Source organism: Ornithodoros turicata, chromosome 7 (assembly GCF_037126465.1).
Source record: "Ornithodoros turicata isolate Travis chromosome 7, ASM3712646v1, whole genome shotgun sequence".
Taxonomy (NCBI): Eukaryota; Metazoa; Arthropoda; class Arachnida; order Ixodida; family Argasidae; genus Ornithodoros; species Ornithodoros turicata.
The window spans coordinates 53,460,915-53,480,497 of NC_088207.1; the positions used below are offsets into that span (position 1 = coordinate 53,460,915).

General features: G+C 45.1%; 1 protein-coding gene and 1 long non-coding RNA gene across 2 annotated transcripts; both read right to left on the reverse strand.

Annotated features, from left to right (window-relative positions):
* Positions 1 to 1,020: 1,020 nt before the first annotated feature.
* Positions 1,021 to 3,056, reverse strand: LOC135400095 (uncharacterized). The gene is made up of 3 exons (XR_010424515.1): positions 2,933 to 3,056; positions 1,506 to 1,625; positions 1,021 to 1,203 (listed from the first exon to the last, which is right to left on the reverse strand). It is a non-coding gene; the product is annotated as an uncharacterized LOC135400095 (long non-coding RNA).
* Positions 3,057 to 4,547: 1,491 nt separating this feature from the next.
* On the reverse strand, positions 4,548 to 15,192 carry LOC135400646 (A disintegrin and metalloproteinase with thrombospondin motifs like). The gene is made up of 11 exons (XM_064632476.1): positions 15,068 to 15,192; positions 13,958 to 14,047; positions 13,761 to 13,884; positions 13,340 to 13,399; positions 11,281 to 11,304; positions 10,894 to 11,018; positions 10,481 to 10,552; positions 9,434 to 9,573; positions 8,911 to 8,963; positions 6,620 to 6,731; positions 4,548 to 4,719 (listed from the first exon to the last, which is right to left on the reverse strand). The coding sequence occupies exons 1-11, from the start codon at positions 15,137 to 15,139 to the stop codon at positions 4,548 to 4,550; spliced, it is 1,044 nt and encodes a 347-aa protein (XP_064488546.1). The 5' UTR covers positions 15,140 to 15,192.
* Positions 15,193 to 19,583: the final 4,391 nt, after the last annotated feature.

Consider the following 19,583-nt stretch of genomic DNA (forward strand, 5'->3'; position numbering starts at 1 on the left):
TATGCCTTCTATCATTACTATACTGCTACTGTTACCATTACTTTTGCCTGCTGTTACTACTACTACTACTTATGTCTGCTATCATACTGCTACTGTTGCTACTGCTGCAGATGCCTGTTATTATTACAGTGTCAGTTGTACGGGCACACCCACCCAAGATCAAGTGTTCGTCCGCATAAAACGCAGGACGACGACGGTCCACCCAGTTAGTTATACCGGGCCACGACCATCTGCCCACCAGGGCATTCCATCACCGCCGGTCAGGACTCATGTGGAGGAAGACCAATCTCCTGTAGTGTTGCTGGGAGTGCGATCCCGAGATCGGCCGTGATCACCATTGCATTATAACAACCATCAAACATTGATTCACACATAGCTGATGCTGAAAAATGCGTTACAATTGCATAACCACCCCTTCAATTTTTACTACTGCTGCTCTAACTGTAATGTAGTTCCGGGCTAGCGCTGTAAAGCAACTGTGGCTATCAGGGGTGTACAGACGTTTGCACATGGAGAGAGCACAGCAGGAACAAGTGGAAGACAAGGGTTTGACTATGCATCCTGGGCCAACTTCAGGGGGCGACTCAGGGGGTCTTCAAGAAAATCAACTTAAAACCCCAGACACCACAGCTGGTGTTAGGATTCAAGCCAATCACTTCCCAGATTTCAGCACGGCCTTGGCTACCGCCAACGAACGGTCACTCTTACACGCTTGACCATGCCGCTGATGCTACTCTTACTACTACTACTACTGCCACTTATGCCTTCTATTGTTACTACTACCACTACTGCTACTGCTACCTATGCCTGCTATCGTTATCCCTGCTATTGTTACTACTGCTACTTGCGCTTGTTACATAAACTTGGCGGCTCTCACCTAGCATCAGCGCCGTTCCGACCGGCCCAAGACACGCCTCGCGCGCCGTACGTCCTGCACGTCCCGGGAGCTAGTTTGAGCAATATAGCATTGGTCAGGATAATTTTTGTGTTGGAACTGCAAATAAGCTCTTTTCTGCGTGTTTTATTGAGTGACGCTAAATGAAGAACTCTTTTGTCAGTGATGATTGTAATGCTTGTTGCCTGTAGTTAACAGTTGGCGTGACTTGAATGATCGTACCATGCATCACTGCGTTGGAGTCATGTCTTTACGAAGAGTGCAGTCTAGGGTTGACTGTAATGTTTGCATTCTTTGTTCGCGCAAACCTGCATAGAAATAGGCGTAAATGAGTGAAGATGTTCATGCAATATTTCTACAAATTCTACAAAATACCTCCACACATTTGATGTGACAGCAAGTGTGTCGAGAGCTCTACCTGCATGCTAAAAATCTGCATGCTGAGCAGCTAGCTAAAGATGAGGATGAGCCTCCGGAGCTCTGGATGAGACCAGACCAATCCTGGTTCACCTGTTGACTCGAATACCCCCTACGGGACTTCGTTGACAACTACCTCCTACAACACCAGCGCGATAGGTAATCGAAACTATATTGACATTTCATTATTTACCTTGCCTGTGCTTGCTTCGCAGGTTAAACCATCAGGGGAATCGTAGAGGAAAAGTTTTTGGTCCTCGGGTGGAAGCTGGCACACAATTATGCAGTCTTTCAGCGTTACTCCTTCAGCAAGCTGTAAGAACATGCGCCTCGATGTGTCAATAAGTCAATATATGCCTCCAAAGACATAACGGACGACTTGTAACAAACTCCTTCCAAGAATGACAGAAGGCCACATGTCGTAGTAGACCCTGCACCTCCTGCCATCGGTGACGAATTGAAGGAGAAATATTGGTTACACGTAGAAGTAACTGAATGTACAGATGTGGAAGGGCCTCTATAGAAGGACGTCTAGAAACGTCTTCCAGGGTCGCCTTTGGACTCTGGCTAGTAGTCGGTTGTTGGCGTCCCATGGCCGTTCTGTCTCCTCACTACAGCTGCTTCAGTCTTCCAACGTGGGGCGGAACGTGGAGACAGGGAAGGTGCGCGCCGCTGTTGCCAGGAGACAGACGCCAGAGTTCGCAGTGATGTAACTTGTTCTTTGAGAGTTCGAAACTATGAAGTTCTGAGGGTTCTTTCGAAAATACGATAGTTGACGTCACGAACTTTTTGAGAAGCCGAGACTGGCAGCCGAATCCGCTGTTTGACGAAATTTCGAATTTCTGGACAGATTTGCCGAGATTCATAACAGTTCGCAGGCTTCATCTTTGTAATCAAAAGCTCGAACCTCAATTCGAACTGAATCAGTCGACCGTCGGCGTAGTTTTTAGGATTTCCTGAATGAAAGTTCAAATTTCGCGAACTTTTGTGAAATCTAACGTCGAGAGGTTTGTGACATCAGTAAACTTCGACGAAGTGCGTAATTCTCACTGACGGTCTTTTATTTTGCACACCCAGTCTATGAGCAAAGTTCATTCATACGAATTTTTTATTTTTAAAGTCTCACAAATGAGATGACATTTAACATGGCTCAGAACCCTTTCTCACTATCTATCTGTCCATTATGAACCACTACGCCAAATATTTTCGCTGTGCGCTGTACTGTCACCGTGCAATCAAAGTTACAGAATCAAATGAGAAAGAGGGCCTGGCCGACCCCATCCTTGAATCCGCGCGCCACTCTTTGTTCATTTATTCTCATCTCACGCGGTGCTTATGCCCGCTTGGGCTGCGCAGCTCTACCTTACGAGTAATATATCATGGAAACGTCGCGACGTTCGCTTATTCACACGAGTATTTTTAAACGCGTGCCGAACAGGGGCCTTGCACGCGCACTTCAGGTCACCTGCCCCTGTCATTCTGTCGCATTTCATCGTTTCATTTTATTTCTTTGGACAACACGCCGCAGCCTAAAAAAATTTGGTATCACCTCAGCGCTCCTTTAATGAAACATGAGAGAAGACACAAATGGTGAAGTAACATGTTGAAATGGTTCCTCACGTCAGGTATGTTCTTTGCTGTCATGTTGTGCTCTGGATACCGAAGTCTGCAGAACTGGTCTGGAGATCTGACCTCATCTCCTGGAAGTTTGTTAACAGTATAATCGGTCGACCGACTTCTTGTCTTCAGACACTCTTTTGTGTATTGACTAGAAGGAAGGTGAAGGACTTAGACTGAACTGAACTCAAACGAAACTGAACTACAAACTGAACAAGAAAATATCTTTATAAACTAGAATGAATTGTGTGGTTCAGGAGGAAGAATAGTACTGCCACCCATTTCTACGTTGGAGATGGTTATTTGGATACTGCCCAGGTCATTGCGAACTTTTTTCAGCCAGCACTTCAGCAAGGTAGCGTCTACTGCCAACGACCCCAGTCATCCTCTCCCAGCTAGGTACTTGCCGGACCCGTGAACCAATGTCTTCTCAGTCTCCTGCTGTTCCGTTATTTGTTCCTTCACTGGCGAGCATCCTGAAGGTTGAATCGGCCATCATTCACCTGAAGAGCAGTGCTCCATCTGGCCTAGATGGGATCCCTTCGTTCATTTTGAAGGCCATCTCTCTCGCCCCATCTGGCTGACATTTACAATTACTCCACCAGTGCATCACCCCTGAACTGTGGAAACTAGCCCATGTTGTTCCGGTTCACAAGGGGCTGGATAAACCTGTAAGCCTCCTTGAAAGTTACCGAACTATGAGCCTCACATGCATCCGCTGCAAGATCTTTGAGTCTATCATCTGCTACCAAATTGCCAACTATCTGGAGACACACAATCTATTCTGCAACGCACAACACGGTTTTAGACGTGGGAGGAGCTGTGAAACGCTACTTTCCATCCTCCACCAGGCCTGAGCACTGCCCTTGATGACACCAAGATGATCTCCCTGGACTTCCCCTTGCCTTCAATAAGGTTATTTTATCCTCATTGTTACCAAGCTTCCTGTCTTCGGCATCACTGGAGTGACTTTAAACTGGATAACAAACTTTCTAATAGCTCATCTTCAACGTCCCTACTGCCGCGGTGCTCTTAACCCTTGGAGTCCTGTAATGGCTGGTGTGCCTCACAGGTGAGTGATAGGGCCCTTGCTTTTTAACCTTTATATCAACGGCCTCTCATCCTCCACCCAACATGTCAACAAATTTTCCCAAACATCCAGCTACGTGATACGCATGGTGATCACTAGCGGCCTACACCAATACTACTTGAAGTCGAAATATTAAAGGTGTTGTGACACAGGAAGAGATCCCAGCAGAAAATGTTGCCAGGAAAAGTGTTTCACCTTCTTGTGCATGTAACATCGTAAATAATATATGCTGGGACTAATGCTTTGAAATAAAATAAAAATTCTCCTGTAACAGCTCCTTGGGGTACATTTGCCTCCCTATGCTTAGTTCTAGGTTTTTCGGTGCTGCAAGGCAAACTCCTGTCTGCCGCCATAGTAACCGTGTAGACGAAGACCATCATCTGATGGAAGACGAAAAGAGGAAAGGACGAATATACGCAATAAGGAATGAAAGAATGGCGACAGCAACTATGGTATTGCAACTGAAATCCAAGGTATTAGCGCGCCCTTTCTCTTATGGTATGATGTTACATAGGAGGCAGGACTTGCTTACTGGTAGACATGCCACATCTGTTGAGCACAACAGACCGAAAACCTGTGGACGTTCCTAAACGTTGAATATGGAGACATAATCAGGTTTTCAGACGCCGGGCAGTTTTTGGCTCCAGGACGATTTGAAACAGTACTTGGGGCGTCTTCACCATCATGATAGCATCCCAATCTGCAACAGAGAGCCGATCAAGACTCGGAAGATGGTACATGGCGTACCTGGGCGTCGTCTGCTAGCATGGGGGGAGAAAGAATACTAGCAGACGACGCACTAGGCGCTGAGTATCATACAACATCTCTCCCGGTTGGTGGCGTTGTGTGAAACACGGCCTCTCCTAGGAGGCGATAATGTTATGGGTCCTTTGCGAACGACACCACCAATAGAGGACAGGTGAACCACGGGGCCGCATGCTGGAGATTCCAGACAAGCATGCCGCAAGCAGTACAATGGATCAAACTTGTCCGTGTGTGCAACTCATTTTGTCCATGCTGGGCAGCATGAGCAAAACAGATACCATTGTTTTTGATCCAAAGAAAAAATGTGGATATGGGCTGTAAATGCTAGACAGCAATACTACAGTTGAAGTATGGCTGTAATCGAAAAAGTGTTCACCATGGTTTTCTTTGTTTTGCTTTCCTCCTCCACTTTAAGAAAGTATTGTAATCGACGCTAGCGTGCAGGACATACTAGAAAACGACAAATCCATTATTTTAATTCGCAGGGATCTGGAAAGCTGCAGTAAGCTTGTCGAATTTGTTGATTGCAATCAATTCCCCGACTGTTACTATAGAGAATGATATGATTTTGGCCCAAATATCGCTGGCGGGCGTGCCGAAAGAAGCGATTTTGCTGCATCTCCCATAGGCTTCCATGTATTAGAATTTGTCAAACTTTAATTCGCCAAAAATCAGTGCATCCAGTTAGATCTTCAAAAATAAGTCATTCCCTAGATGAACTCGAGAGGAACACACGTGTACCTGTTTGGTGTAGAAATTTAGAAATTTAGCATGACAACAAGTTTCCGTGGTTCAAGTGTCGTATGTGGCACTACCCTTGATTGTGGCCCAGCAAACAGCATACTTATACCTTATCTGAAGGTACTATCGAAGAGCTCTAAACAGAACTCCGACCTATCGTCGCTTTCACCATAATTCATCCTCGCATATTAAATACTGTGAAGTGGGGTAGGGTCCTTTGGCTACCACGAGGAAACATCCCATGTCATCATCACTTCTTCATCGATTGTTGTTGTTGAAGATACTATGCCAGTCGCAAAAGCAGTGTGCAACTAGATGGAATCTGTGTATTTGCGAAAGCATTGGGAATGGAATGGCTTGTGTGGGGTGAGCCATGTGCACACTCAATGGCACAACGTGCTGTACAAGATAAATACTTTTGTGTGGACTAACTCGAAAGATCACTTTCATATAATACCAAATGCAATTCGAATGGTCGAATACATGTACGTCGTTCATTGCGGTGCTCTATAGCGTTCACCAATTATGAATGTTGTTCAGTGAACGTCGCGGGCATCCACAAATTTCGAAGGAACCAGAAAAAAAAAACTTGATAGCTTTGGATTCTCTAAGAGTAGGTGATGTTACCACGAACTTGGCGTCTGTTGCACATTTTCAGCTTTCCACCCCATGTTGGAGGACCACCAGTAGTATGGTGAGGAGGCAAGCATCGACCTAGTTCTTGACACTACAAATTCATTTTATGATACTTCAGCGCCATGTATAGAGAAGCAACATTTTGGAAGATGATACGCATGGATTCCGATGGCATCTGCGCGGTAGGACTGTGAAGGCACAATATTTAATCCATGGTAGCACAACACCATATAGTTCTATGCCCCTGTTTCTTATGAGACACAACCGCTATCAAATAAAATAACTGCTTTCATACAATTGCAAAGCAACACGTACAAAAAATCTTCGGAGCATTGCGTGCTCCCATTGCTCTACGACGAGGCCCCGTGAATCTTTCATGGTCGACAGCTGTATAACATCTGATTCCTATGTAGCTACAATGTAACGTGGTTATCGTTTATGAGATCTGATATACTCACAAGTGGCCGACTTCATGCGCAAATGTCTGGACGCCATCATAGGTATGAGGGAAGTCCTCCACAATTCCAACTTTATACTGTGCATCGCATACTCTTCCTATAAAAGCTTGACCTAAAATGCACAATAGGTATGTTCACAAACATGAGCAACAGGAACTAACAACAAGGTGTACTCCGAGAACGTTTCCTTGAGTATGAGGAGGCCAAGAAAGATGAGACAGAAACACAAACTCAGATAGCTCTTCCGTTTCGTCTTTCTTGACCTTCTCATTCTGAAAGGAAATGCTTTCAGCTTCAGCGTTGCACAGTACGCTTGTTAAATTTGTTGTCAGTTCACATTTCCATTGCAAGGCTCACCCTCCTTTTACTCAATGCTGCTCAATGGAGTAGGTCTGCGTTCAGTTTAATTATTTGCATGTCTTCATGCAACTGACTGTTTACCAGCGGATTGTTACCGCAAATAATAATGTTTCCGTTTTTGTTTCGAGTACCCAAGGATCTCTGCTTATTATTTTCGTTGTCTTCTCTCATTGAATTTTGGTATCAGTTTCCATTTCTTCCCTTGTAGATATTTCGTTTCTCTGCTATATCTGTTTTGGGTTCTATTACCTCATTAAAAAAACGGCTGTTCTAGCCTAGGCAACGCCGTATGCACAGCGTTGCTTTCTGTGTCATACTTCAAGTACAAAAACACGAAGGAAGATGGTGGCCTTCGTCGAGCACTCATGCTTGAATCTAGAATGAGACACTAGATCCAACATGACAAACAAGCGCGTCCGACACCGACAATCACGATTACACGGCTTAACACGGATTGGATTGGATTGGACTGTCTAGTCCGGACTGGAGTGCACCTTCACTACTTGTTGATGCGAACTGCTCGCCGGCTTCTGAGACGTCTGCACCAGCATCACAGCCACCAACACCCACAGTTGTCATCCGTTTAGCTGTAATTGGCTGTAATATGCTGCGAATACTAATCTTAGAAAAGAAATTTGTGGGGCTGCCGTTCAGGAATAACTGAGGTCGAAAAATAGGATTCCGTTACGGTTACTATCTTTTGAACTGTGTTTCGGTTTCTGGTAACGGCAAAGGAAATATTTTTGTTTCTGTTGCTATTTTCGTTTCCAGTGGAATTTGGGTAGAAACCGTTTCTCATTTCTTCTTCCGGCAACAATCCCTGCTTTTTACCATGTAGCGTAAGAAGCCACATAAAACTTATGCTGACGAGTCAGAATGCAGGACTACTACTGGTGAAACATGATGAGGAATGAAACTCTGAGAGTAGAGGCCTTCCTTCGATTTGCCTTCCCCGACTCGATCCGACAGCCTCATGTCTGAGCAGGACAAAGCCCGCCAATATTTTAGGCTACCCAGCCCGACCCAATATAGTAATTGTAAAATTCAGCCGTAGCCAGCTAACAGTGGGGTACACACGTTCCAGCCCTATCTAGGATCAGCGATGTACGGGCCCGCAAAAAAAGGAATGGCGGGGCCGGACTAGGGATTTCGAAAAAATGTCCTTCCTGGGAATGAACCTGATACTAGGTTCGAGAATTTGTCCCGTTCATCCGTGTGTTTCCCCGCGCGGCAGGAGTGGTTTGCCATAGCCCCGCTAGGTGGCGACGTGATTAAAGGTGATGATGATGTCAGTTGGAGGTTTTATAGCACGCAAGCAACGAAGGCTACTGTGCATCAAAAGTAGCAAAAAATATGACAAAGTAAAAATAAAGTGGTTAAGTTAAAATGAAAACATTATATACCGAGAAGATGATTAAAGGAAAAGTTTGCTCCCTAAGCCAAAAGGTACGTGGAGGAGCATTCAACTCCAAACAGCTCTCCTGCAAGACATTTTGCTCGAAATCGTTAGTTTTCCATTGAAGCTATCTGTATTTTGCTTGTATATAGCTTGTAGCGCGGGTAGGTCCACAGGGAGGAAAAAAGCTAAGAGTGCCTCTCACATGCACGATCGAAGATGACAGGCAACAAAGGCTGCGAGGCCGCTGCTTGGCCTATTAGCCCAATCAGGCAGTGAGTGGGAATGCCCTCGTAACATCAGAGTGTTGTCACATAACGTCGAGCATATGTCTCTGCGTGCGGCGATTGCAATTTGCGTGGATGCTAGTGCTCTGCAATGCCAATACTAAATTATACCGCACAACTTCACCCAAAGTAAAGCAGAAATGAAGTAGGTAATGCACAGCCCTTTTTCCAACAATAATATACAATCTGATCCATTAAGAGCGTATATCTCCTCAACAAACGAGACAACTAAGAGAGGTGACACATACCTGATACGCTTGAAGAATACTGGCCATCCTGATAAACGCGAACAAGGTCCCTCCTGTTGATATAAATATGCGTTCTGAGTTACGTGCACGGCATTTTTTTCTCATACGGCTTAGCCCCTGGTTAATCGAGCTGGTAAGATAAAGAGGCTCTGATGCTGTTCTTCTGAGAGACCAGTCGAGTGCAGCGCCATACCTGCGGGGCTCGAGCCTTTGTGCTGGCGTAACAGGTTACATACTGTTATATTACTAGGTTATATACTACTAATGTTCCTCATGTGCTCGAGTCGTCTCTCTCTTTTTTTTTCGACCCGTGACCGTAGTCTTCCTTACACACTTCACACGAAATTGTCGTTGCGAAACAGACGTTCCGCAGAGGGGCGCTTGTGAACACTTGCGATGTTATACGCCCTTCCCATACCAAATAGCCCATACCATATAACAGATCTGGTAGACGTCATTCAGAAAATATTTCCTACCTTTGGCCCTATTGCTTGCCTGCTCAAGTGAATGAATCAATACTTACCCAGTTACGAGTACAACAAGATCGAAGATTGCAAATTCATCTTTCTTCGCGTTTGTGTAGTTTGCGAGGTTGGCCATGGATGAGTAGGCATTTATAAGGTTCTCCGTGTGAAGTTTCAGGTATCGAGACTCCTCTTTTCGCTGCGTTTAGAAAGAAAGAAAAACGTTTAGATGTTCATGCCCTGCAAGCGGTATATAGATAAAAGGTGAGTGGTTGCGAGGGGCGCTAGAAGGTGAAGGCAAACGGGACGGGAGACACAGCTTACATGCTGTGGGATCTCGCTAAATGGAAGTCACTTAATTGTACAGAATAACATTACTCACATAGGTTTTGTGTTTAAGCAATGCAAAAATGTTCATGTTCATGTTATTGTTGTTGTTCATGTAAATTTGCTTCCAAATTTTGGCACCTCCAGATAAAGGATACAAAAATTCAAAGCACCATCATGTAGAACTCCACTGTGTGATCACATACACAAGTCATCACCTCACAGTTATTGGGATATTTTGGACTAATTAATTTTGAACTGATCTAGAAAGTGGGCTCTCTGATCCACGTACGTCAGCACGTGCGATATGTCTCCAGCAGGGTTGCGGAGTTGTCCCTCCGGAGTTGGAATGATTCCGGAATTATTTCAGATTTATCAGAACCCCGGAATGGAATTGGAATGGAATGGCGGAAACCGTCCTAGGAATGGAATGGGAATGAAGGTAGGCAGTTTTTCGCAGGAATGGGATTGGAATGGAGTGGTCTGGGCACCCCGGTGGCTGCTGGGCCAGCCAGCACGGTTACCGGTCCCTTTTCCTTTATTGATGGAATTAACGGAATGGAATGGGGTCGCTAAGCCCATTCCAGGAGTGGGAATTGGCCATACCTTTTCATTCCGAGGAATTGAAAGGAATGGAATTATCACAAATCTCCATTCCTCGGAATGGAATTGGAGTGGAATTGGTTGCCCGTTCCTCAACCCTGGTATCCAGTATCCAGCTCTTTCGAATCGGACGCGGTTCTACTCTCAACGAGACTCGAAAACGAGGGTTTACTCACGTTGTGTCTCCAAATTCCAGCTAAGACAATCTTCACTTTTGGATACGCGAGAGTTGTATACTTTAGATTCACCTAAAAGGATAGGAGCATGCCATTAGAAAAAAAGCTTAAAACTTGGACAGGTCGGTAACTGATAATTAAAATCGATAAAACCAAGTGCTGTGTCGTCGTCTTCTTTGTGTACGTCCCCTGCGTACGTACCCTGCGCCCCGCCCTGAGGGCTTAACTTTAATTAAAGATGCAGCGCTGCTCCTCGTTTGAGGTTCGCATTGTATTTCCCTCAGCTTGGGAAGACGCCAATCAGAAGACCATCACACAGCAGCTTAGTTTTCTCCAGAGTCCAGACAAAGGCGCTGCAGCCATTCTGGTACCTGCCATGCAGGTACTCACAAATGATGTACTTATCAACTTACCGCGTTTACAAAGATACCAAAGTATCGGATAATCTTGTCCCGCTTTTCGTTTCCTTTCCCTGTAAATGTTCTGTGATGAGCTGTGTCAACCACTATCACAACTTCCGGACTCGTTTCTGGCATTTCTGAAAGGAAGCGACGTAACTACATTCACATATGTCTTTTTATTTTTGTATTAACAAGATACTGCAGGAACCTCAGGGTCCCATGCAGAACAGCAAAGTACGAATACAAAATAGGCAATCTATGGCAACATTGCACAAGGTCAGAAAGCTTCAAAAGTCAACAGATTAGCAGTCACCGTTATAGAACACCGTTATAGCGAAGTCCTCACAAAAGAGGACGCACAGCAGGCGAAAGATTTCGGAATACAGCAAATGAACTTACGACTTTGATCCTGACGAGCGTCAACTGAGAGGAACAACGAGAATAGAGAATAAGAAAATATCGAACACAACACCTTTGACAACGGTACGTTAGACAAGACCATTACATGAGGGAGTGGGATGTGGAATCTTGTCTAGTCTGTTCACTTAGTGATATACCTATGTCGTAATGCATCTGTCATGAAGTAGGGGAAAGCAGGGCAAAGCGGATAAATGTTCGGCTTGTTGGCAGTGTTATCATCACCCTATGCGGAATCATCATCGAACTAATACTAGGTGCGTGCGCAGACGAAATTTTCCGTCGATGTGTCGCAGGTGTTGGATGTCGGTAAGCAAATAACAGTAACAAAGTAAGTTAAAATTAGTAACAAATTTTCACTGCTGTTACTGAAATGGTGCAAAATCACATAAAATTTGCAAGTCATGAAACAAATTATTGTAACTTCAACCAACGGCTATGCTGCAAAGATCTATTACTAAAAATCTAGTATTTTTGTAATTTTTTTTAATAACCGGCACTATGGCACACTAATTGTGTTTTTCCAAAAGATCAAAGTATCTTTGAAGTGTAAAATTTTGCATGCCTACGTGAATTACCAAGCTCGAAAAATATTCTTGAACCGTAGTAGTATAACCGCTTTGCTACACCTTCCCCTAGAGGCACATATAAAAGTACACCCTTGCCGGCTCCAGGCAGAGCATTGCTCTGAAGGCAGTTATTACTATTATATAGTACATTCATATACATATAGTTATAATAGCAGTGCATAGTTATCGTGCGAAATGTAGCCGAAATATTAGCACTCCGCAGCGAACTGTGTAGTAGGTACAGGGCATAGGAAACTCCTGGATGGGCCCCAAACCACGCAGATGGCTGTATCGCAGCTGAGACCCCCCTCCCCAGATGGAGAACATGTCGCACAACACGGAAGTGGCTGATACGCCATGAGCTGTTCTGCAATAATAAACGCACGGGGACAGCGCCTCAGGGCCAGTTCTCACTTAGCGACGCCCGACGCGGCGTCGTGAGCGGGCGGCGGAAATAGACGCGCATTTCCGGAGTCGGGAAAGGAGAGACGTCGAGCCAAAAAAACTGCCAAGCCGAACTTCTTTCACGACGTCGCCGAGAGCTGCTGAGAACGACAGCTGGCGACCAATTAGGTGACACAGAAAGGCCACGCCCCCTGATTTTTCGTCTGCTTTGGACGACGGAAGGCCGCTGTGGTGGGAACATGAAAATTGTGCGCGCTGACGGGGCGGCGGAAATGCGCCTCTACTTCCGCCGCCCGCTCACGACGCCGCGTCGGGCGTCGCCAAGTGAGAACTGGCCCTCAGCTAGTAAACTCAGCGCTCAGCGAACTCTTCGCAACGCCACCATTTTTCATTGTTTTGACTTCCGGTTTGGTACATTCCGCATATAGCTCTGCACTTCGATGCTCAATCACTTTGAGATTTACTAGAATTGAAGTGCTTTCGGTGGGGGGGGGGAGGGGGTATATGTTTATTAAGAAAAAAAAAGCTTTCGGGGGATTTATTGGCAGAAAAAAAAAAGAAAGGGGAAAGGTCAGCCATGCAGCACGCTGGCTTGCTATTCCCCAAACAAAAAAAGGAAAAATATAAACAAGAAAAAAAATAAATAACACAAAGACAAATGAATAAACAAACAAATAAAAACAAGAAAAAAAATGACACACAAAAAAAGACACTCGGCCCACCGGGAGAGCCCAGGAGGCCCGTATGACGCAAAAAGCGGAGCACCGCTTTTGTGACTCTCCACTGGCTAGCTCGCTGAACAGGGCCAAGGAGTGTTACACGTGGTTTTACACATAGGCAACACATTTCTCCACTCGCATTGAGTAACTGCAGAGCACGGCATGTCGCTACGGGTAAACTTTTATAGGTCACTACCATGTAGTATTCATCAGCGATAGAACTTGTTGTAACGTGATAAGTGCTTGTCTGCAGTCGAGTTTGCCATTGAAGAGAGACACGAAATACTGCACAAGGGACGAGATCAAAGACAGAGGGAAGTTAAGGGGTACGAAGTAAATGCAACATACCATGTATGCCTCTAGTAAATGCCGACGAACCTTCCTCGAATTCTGGGCCTGGAGCATGCACTGAAAAAAAAAGGAGACTGAAAAGCCAGAAAGTGCTGTATGCTGTCACTAATTGGCCTATCAGCCGGCGGCGGGACTACATTTTCACGCTCTTTTATAGTGTCTCGGTGTACTGTGCGTTGTCACGGTTGTCTAAAATCAGCACTACGTGCTTTATCTCATCTGGAATCTCCAGGTGTTGCAAGACTATTTCTTTCGAGTAATAAACACGTGCAACACATGGTCCATCTTCAAATACCATATTGGCAAAGCACTTTCAAGCACAACCCAGGTAATATGGGAAGGCGAAGTACTGACAGGTGATTTTAGATAACCGTGTCCCCGACAGTACTTTAGTCTGCAGTAATAAGAGTGTTCTTACGTATGTCTCCCTGTTGAGGAATTCTTTCTTCTACCTCGTAAAGCAAGTGACCTCCAACGCCCTTAGAGTTCCTTTCCTCAATTTTAAGTGGCCGTATACGAAGGTTCTTTCCGACAATTCCTTCCTGGAACGTATTTTATTTGTCTTTTCTCTGTGCTGTGCTTTTCACTGTGGACAAAACGCCCTAATTGAGTTACCACTCGAAGTCCGCCTTCCGTAGACACCATGAGCGACGCCATCCTTTCAGAGTCGTGGTACAAGTCCCTTTCCAGGTCTCGACCTTCCAGCTGAAAAAAGATGCTGAAGAAATATATGCACAAAGAGCAACAAGTGCATGGCTTCAATTCTGGGAGGACAGGCGATCGAAACACAGAAGAAAAACAAAAACACAGGACAAACAAAACACAAGCCTCATAACGCCCTGTTGCATACCTCAATTGAATGATGATTCGAACTCATACCCTCTGATCGTCTGTCAGAGGTGGTATACCAATTACACCACTGTAAACGTATTTATGTTCGCGATGTATGAATTTTCGCGACCGCTAAAATATCACGAAAAAATTGTACTCGCTTGACATTTATCCTGCGAAAGGAAACTGGCCCGGAATTACGACATTAAATATCGCGAATAACTTCTGAATGCTCGATTCACCAAAATTAACACATCGCGAATAAAAATAATTAACTGTATGCTACCTCCGACCGGCAAACAAAGGGCGTGGGTTCGAATCCCACTGCTAGTGCCTTTTTTACAACTGCCATCATTCATTAGAGAAATTATTGTTTCTTGATATGCTAATGCCGTTATATGGGGCTGCGCGTTTTGGAAACCTGGCTAACTGGATATGAATGGTCGAATGAACAGATCAAACCGCATCTGCCTGTAGGAGAAGCCAGTGCGGCTACTATTGTTAAGTTCAATGAATTTGCTGCACCGCTGTCTACCGTCAAACGGAGACGTATAATGATAATTTGGAATAGATATACACATATAAGGTAGTTCCACAGGAAATATCTTCGACTGGTTTAGCAAAGACCCTTCCAAAGCTGCTTGCAGCATTCCATTCCAGGATCGATTTTTTCGACATGGAACCAGATACCAATATCCACATTGCTGTCTCCTCCATCGTGAAATGAGACTCGTGCTGCAGGACGATATTTCCCAGAGGCAACCACAGCCACAGAGCGAATGCGGGAAGGTACCATCGGGTTTTCCACTAGCACACCTTGCGGTCTATCTCGTTGGCACACACACATAATGCTTCTGCGTGACAGACAGATACGCATAAATGACGCTAACTTACGTGGTGTTGAATCTCAAAATCGTCCTCGTATTCTTTGTACAGAAACTGCTCCGGAAACACGGAACTTTTCATGAGCTTTAGTTGGAGGTCGTCCTTAATTGCTAGTATCCGCCTTCCGTCCTCACTTCTCCCTTCTAGTAACTTGGGAAAGACAACTGACTTGGTCGCACTCATTGGTACTGTGAGGGATAAAACGGAAAAAGGAACAACCGTTTCAAGTAGACAATGTGAATGAGCCAGATATAATGACCCTTTTGTAGTCGCACCACTACCGCCATCGACTGCGCACCTGGAATCGCGGCGCGCGATATTAAACGGCAGCTCAGCAGTTCGGCTCTGGCTACCAACTAGAACCGTCCGTGGTTATTCTAGCTGACCCAACATTTTCTTGCCACTGATCGACCCCCTGCAGGACTTTACTATTGCCTGTCGTTGCAATAGATCAGAAGAATCACTTCTCCATGGTCTACGACTGAATGTTGGACACACACCCTCTATCCTACGTACTCCCCCCAACTGCACAACGTGTTACATTGAAGTCAACATTCAGCACTATCTTTTATCCTGCAACCGGTATCTCCCTCCACGACCCGTCCTCCAACGCCACTTACAGTATCCAGGGGGGTTGTTGGGCAATGGCATTCATCACTACGCTCTCCGACAAAGAAACCGCCTCCCCCCAACCGAGGGTCTGCATCCGTCCCTATAGTCACCTCCGACAACTTGGTTACCCCAACTTCTCTTTTTCCACTTTTGTTGGCCCAGTCGTGCACAACCAGGGAGCTGTCATGGCTACATGTTGCGCTCCCTTCTTGCCTGTGGTCTCTCGACTAGCCTCTATCTTTATTTTTTATTTTCAAGGAATAGCAAGTCGGTCTGTGTCTGGCTAACCTTTCCTTTCTTTATTTTCTCTCTCAGTGAACGTACTTCCCCTCCCGAGCTATAATTAGCTAGCAGTATGCAATGTTTTACAACATCAACCCAAGTTTCTGAAAACTGGAAATTTCACTAAAAATGTCCTCGTAGGCTGACGTGATATGGCATGAGCTTTTAATTTACTTGAAGTACGATTTTCGGGTACGTTGTCCATCACTTCTACGATAACACAAAATCAAATCTATACTGCATGTTCTGTACTATATGTTCAAGTTACACACAAACCTATACCGCTCACTGAACCATAAAGGAATGACAAAATATTATTGAAAAATCGCGAGACTCGAGTTCTTGAAAATTACACACAAACATATACTGCTGTACAAACACTCAAGAAGTCTCAAAATATTCTCCAAAATTCGCGAAAATTAAATTCTTGGAAATCCTCAAGAAATTATTGAAGATTCTTGAAAATTACACACAAACATACCTCACTGCACAAACTCTCAAGCAATGCCAAAATATTCTTACAGTCCCAAACATGTCGGACAAACTATGGTGTTTTCCAATTTGTTTACTTGTCGAGCAAGACGTGGAATATATTCCCACTTGACATGAGGAGCATATCTTCCCTTCTTGTACAACTTCCCTACCCAATTCTGTGAATGTTTTATAATTGTTACGTGTAAATGGCAGATTCGCTGTACATTTTTTTCTGCATACAGTTCGTCATACGTTGCTTTAATTAATAGACGAACAGCTCGGTAATTATGCACTCGTTAATCACATGAGGTTCCAACACTAGTTTTTCAGGCTGCAGCACCTCTTCCCGCATAGCTTTTTCTAAGTGAATCACCTTCATATGAACATTTGCGTACCGAGAGGGGTGCAAGGGGGGAGGGGGCTGTGGCCCCCCTGGAGCCACAAGGTGGCTTGTGAAAGTAGTGAACTCTTTAGTCAGAAGTCGTAATTATTATACTTAGATGTCAAAATAGGAACCTCTAAACACCACACAGTCCACAAGATCCCCCACCACAAAAAAAGGTGGTAGGGGAGGGGAGTTGCACGCTTGCCCTCCCCCCTTTAGAAAATCTCCTGGGAACGGCCATGCATATGAATAAACAAATCTCTCAAACGTAACCTTACCAGTTTCGCCAGGTGTAAAACATGCCACAAGTAGAAGGCATATCTTGAACATCGCTCTGTAAGTCATTGCTGCGCACTTTAGAATGCGGCACTTTTCACTGCGATCTCCACTTTTCGAATGAGCTTTGTGCGCAACATTATCCTATCGTGTAACAGTATGCCATCTTTTTTTTCGGTTGGTTAATTATCTGATTCGTGGGAATCGGCGTCGTCTATTCATCGGGATGAATAGCAACAGTATGGAACAAACAACAATAAGAATGCTTTTCAATTATAAAAACGGCGACATCCAGACTAAACTACACCATGTTTGACATTCTTGTTTTTGACATTGGCTATCCTGATTTCATCTCTCTGCTGCATTTAGTGTCAAAGAGGGAAGCTGTCACATTGACAAATGTTCAACCTGACAACCTGCGTTGGTATTTCTCTCTCTTGACATTAACTTGGATTGTTTGAGGCTTTTCGCGTAGCTCGCGTACAAACAAAGTTGGACGGAAATTGCTTCAGAGTATACAATAGAACACAGCAGGCGTTCTGATCTCAACATCCGTCATGTTACCCTCATCTCACCTTGTTGCATACTCCGGTTCCCTTCTGTTTGAAAAATTAGAAAGGTTCAAAAGATACTAAAGTACTCTATCATGGTCTCGCCAATGCACCGTTGTACTAGTATAAGTACACTACCTATATAGTACATAGGCAGTGCTGTTGTATTGTTGATACGTCTGCACCGATGTAATCTATTTAAAAGATAAAACTGCGTAGACACAGGCAAGGTGGTGGACGAACTCCATAACGCCTGACCGGGGCAAAACACTGCCGTGTTTTCTTGACTACGTGCTTTTGCCCTGCTCAGGTTTGCCGTTATGAAGTCATCTATTTACTCTGCTGAGCCGACTTCAATGCTGCGCCACACTGTTATTTGCACAGCTCGAGGTGCTGTGCATAACTGGTGATGCACATACAGTCAACCCTCGTTTTATGAACCCTGGACTTACGAATACCCTCATGGTGTATCCCATTTGGAGAGCAGATTTTGTCCCGCGCTGAGTGCGGTTTGAGTGCATGCTACCGGCGGGGTCACATGGGTTTGCTTCGTCAATGGAATGCTAACAATGGTTTGAAGTACGAAGCACGCGCTGCGCATAGCACGTGAGCATCCCTAGCCCTCCACCCACCGAGCGGGAAAAAAATCGCGAACGAAGTCGGCCCTGACGCGATGGTTGCGCATCCTGACGGGGGTGCCGTTAACCCACCCAGGTCTTATACTACTAACGTACGTGCTGGTTCCAGGATTTGTAAAAAATATGTCTTTCAGCGAGGTTCAGTAAAACCCCCCTTTGGTTTATAGTTAGGCCGTCACGATGATGAGAGCGCTAAAATTCACTCGACACACCATTTTTTACTTCTAGATTTACTTATTTTAAAATTCAAACGCACAATCAAGAACACTGTCTTGGATAGAGAATTTTATTTGAGTTACTGTGCCTGGTCGGCATCTGTGGATAGAATGGTGAACATCTACGCGCTTGGTTGGTTGGTCCTCCCGTCTCTTTCCCACGCGGTCCGCTTGTCTACACGGCGTCCCGTTGCATGGTTGAAATCGTGCTTCTTGAGACCTAACACACAGAGAAGTGAAAATGCAGATTCACAGCAAAGTGTATTCATACACCTCACTACGATGGTGGTGACGTTGTTAACCTTATTTTTTTTTATTTTGTAAACTAATTTTTGTGTGTGCGTGATTGTACTGGTACGCTACACAAACAAGCAATGGCCCATGGCCGACGGTTTGCCAAAAGTCGAATAACAGATGACCAACGACTTTTCGGCCAGCCAACGTTTACGCAAATCAGAGCGAGGTTTTGCAAGCCATCAGCAGCAAGCATACAGGTGGGAGACGGCCAACTCGTTGGCCAAGAGCGGTCGGGTTGGCCTGCCAAGCTCTTGCGAAGCTTGACCCAATCTTGGTATGCCGCTTGGGCGTATCACATCTCAACATGCACATGGCAAGTTCTCTGCGAATGACAAGAAGTGAACTTTGGTGTGAGGAACAGTAACTGGAAGATGTCACTAACTAATGTCACTGTGGAAGTAAGGGCATACACGCCATGAACTTGACGAACATGCGATGCCCATCCGCCTCGCCGCATTCAGCGCTATCTGTCATAAAAATCCATTACGGATTTACTTTTACGGAGTTACGGTTACTAGGATAACTACGACAACCCATGACAACCTTCACTTAGCACAATAGGAACAACCTTCACTTAGACCTTCTCGAACGCATGCAGGTTGCAAAGAAGGCTTGTTTGTGAAGCACCAGGTCATCCTTCCTCACGTGGTGCGCAGGTGATGCTTTGCAGATGTCCATAGACTGCATATAGGTCAACCTCAGAGTCAACCACGTCTTTATGGGTGAGGCTTCGTAGCTCAGCAAACCACATCTTCCTCCCCTGATGTTACTCCTGCGGTTCCCCTTTGCTTTGCA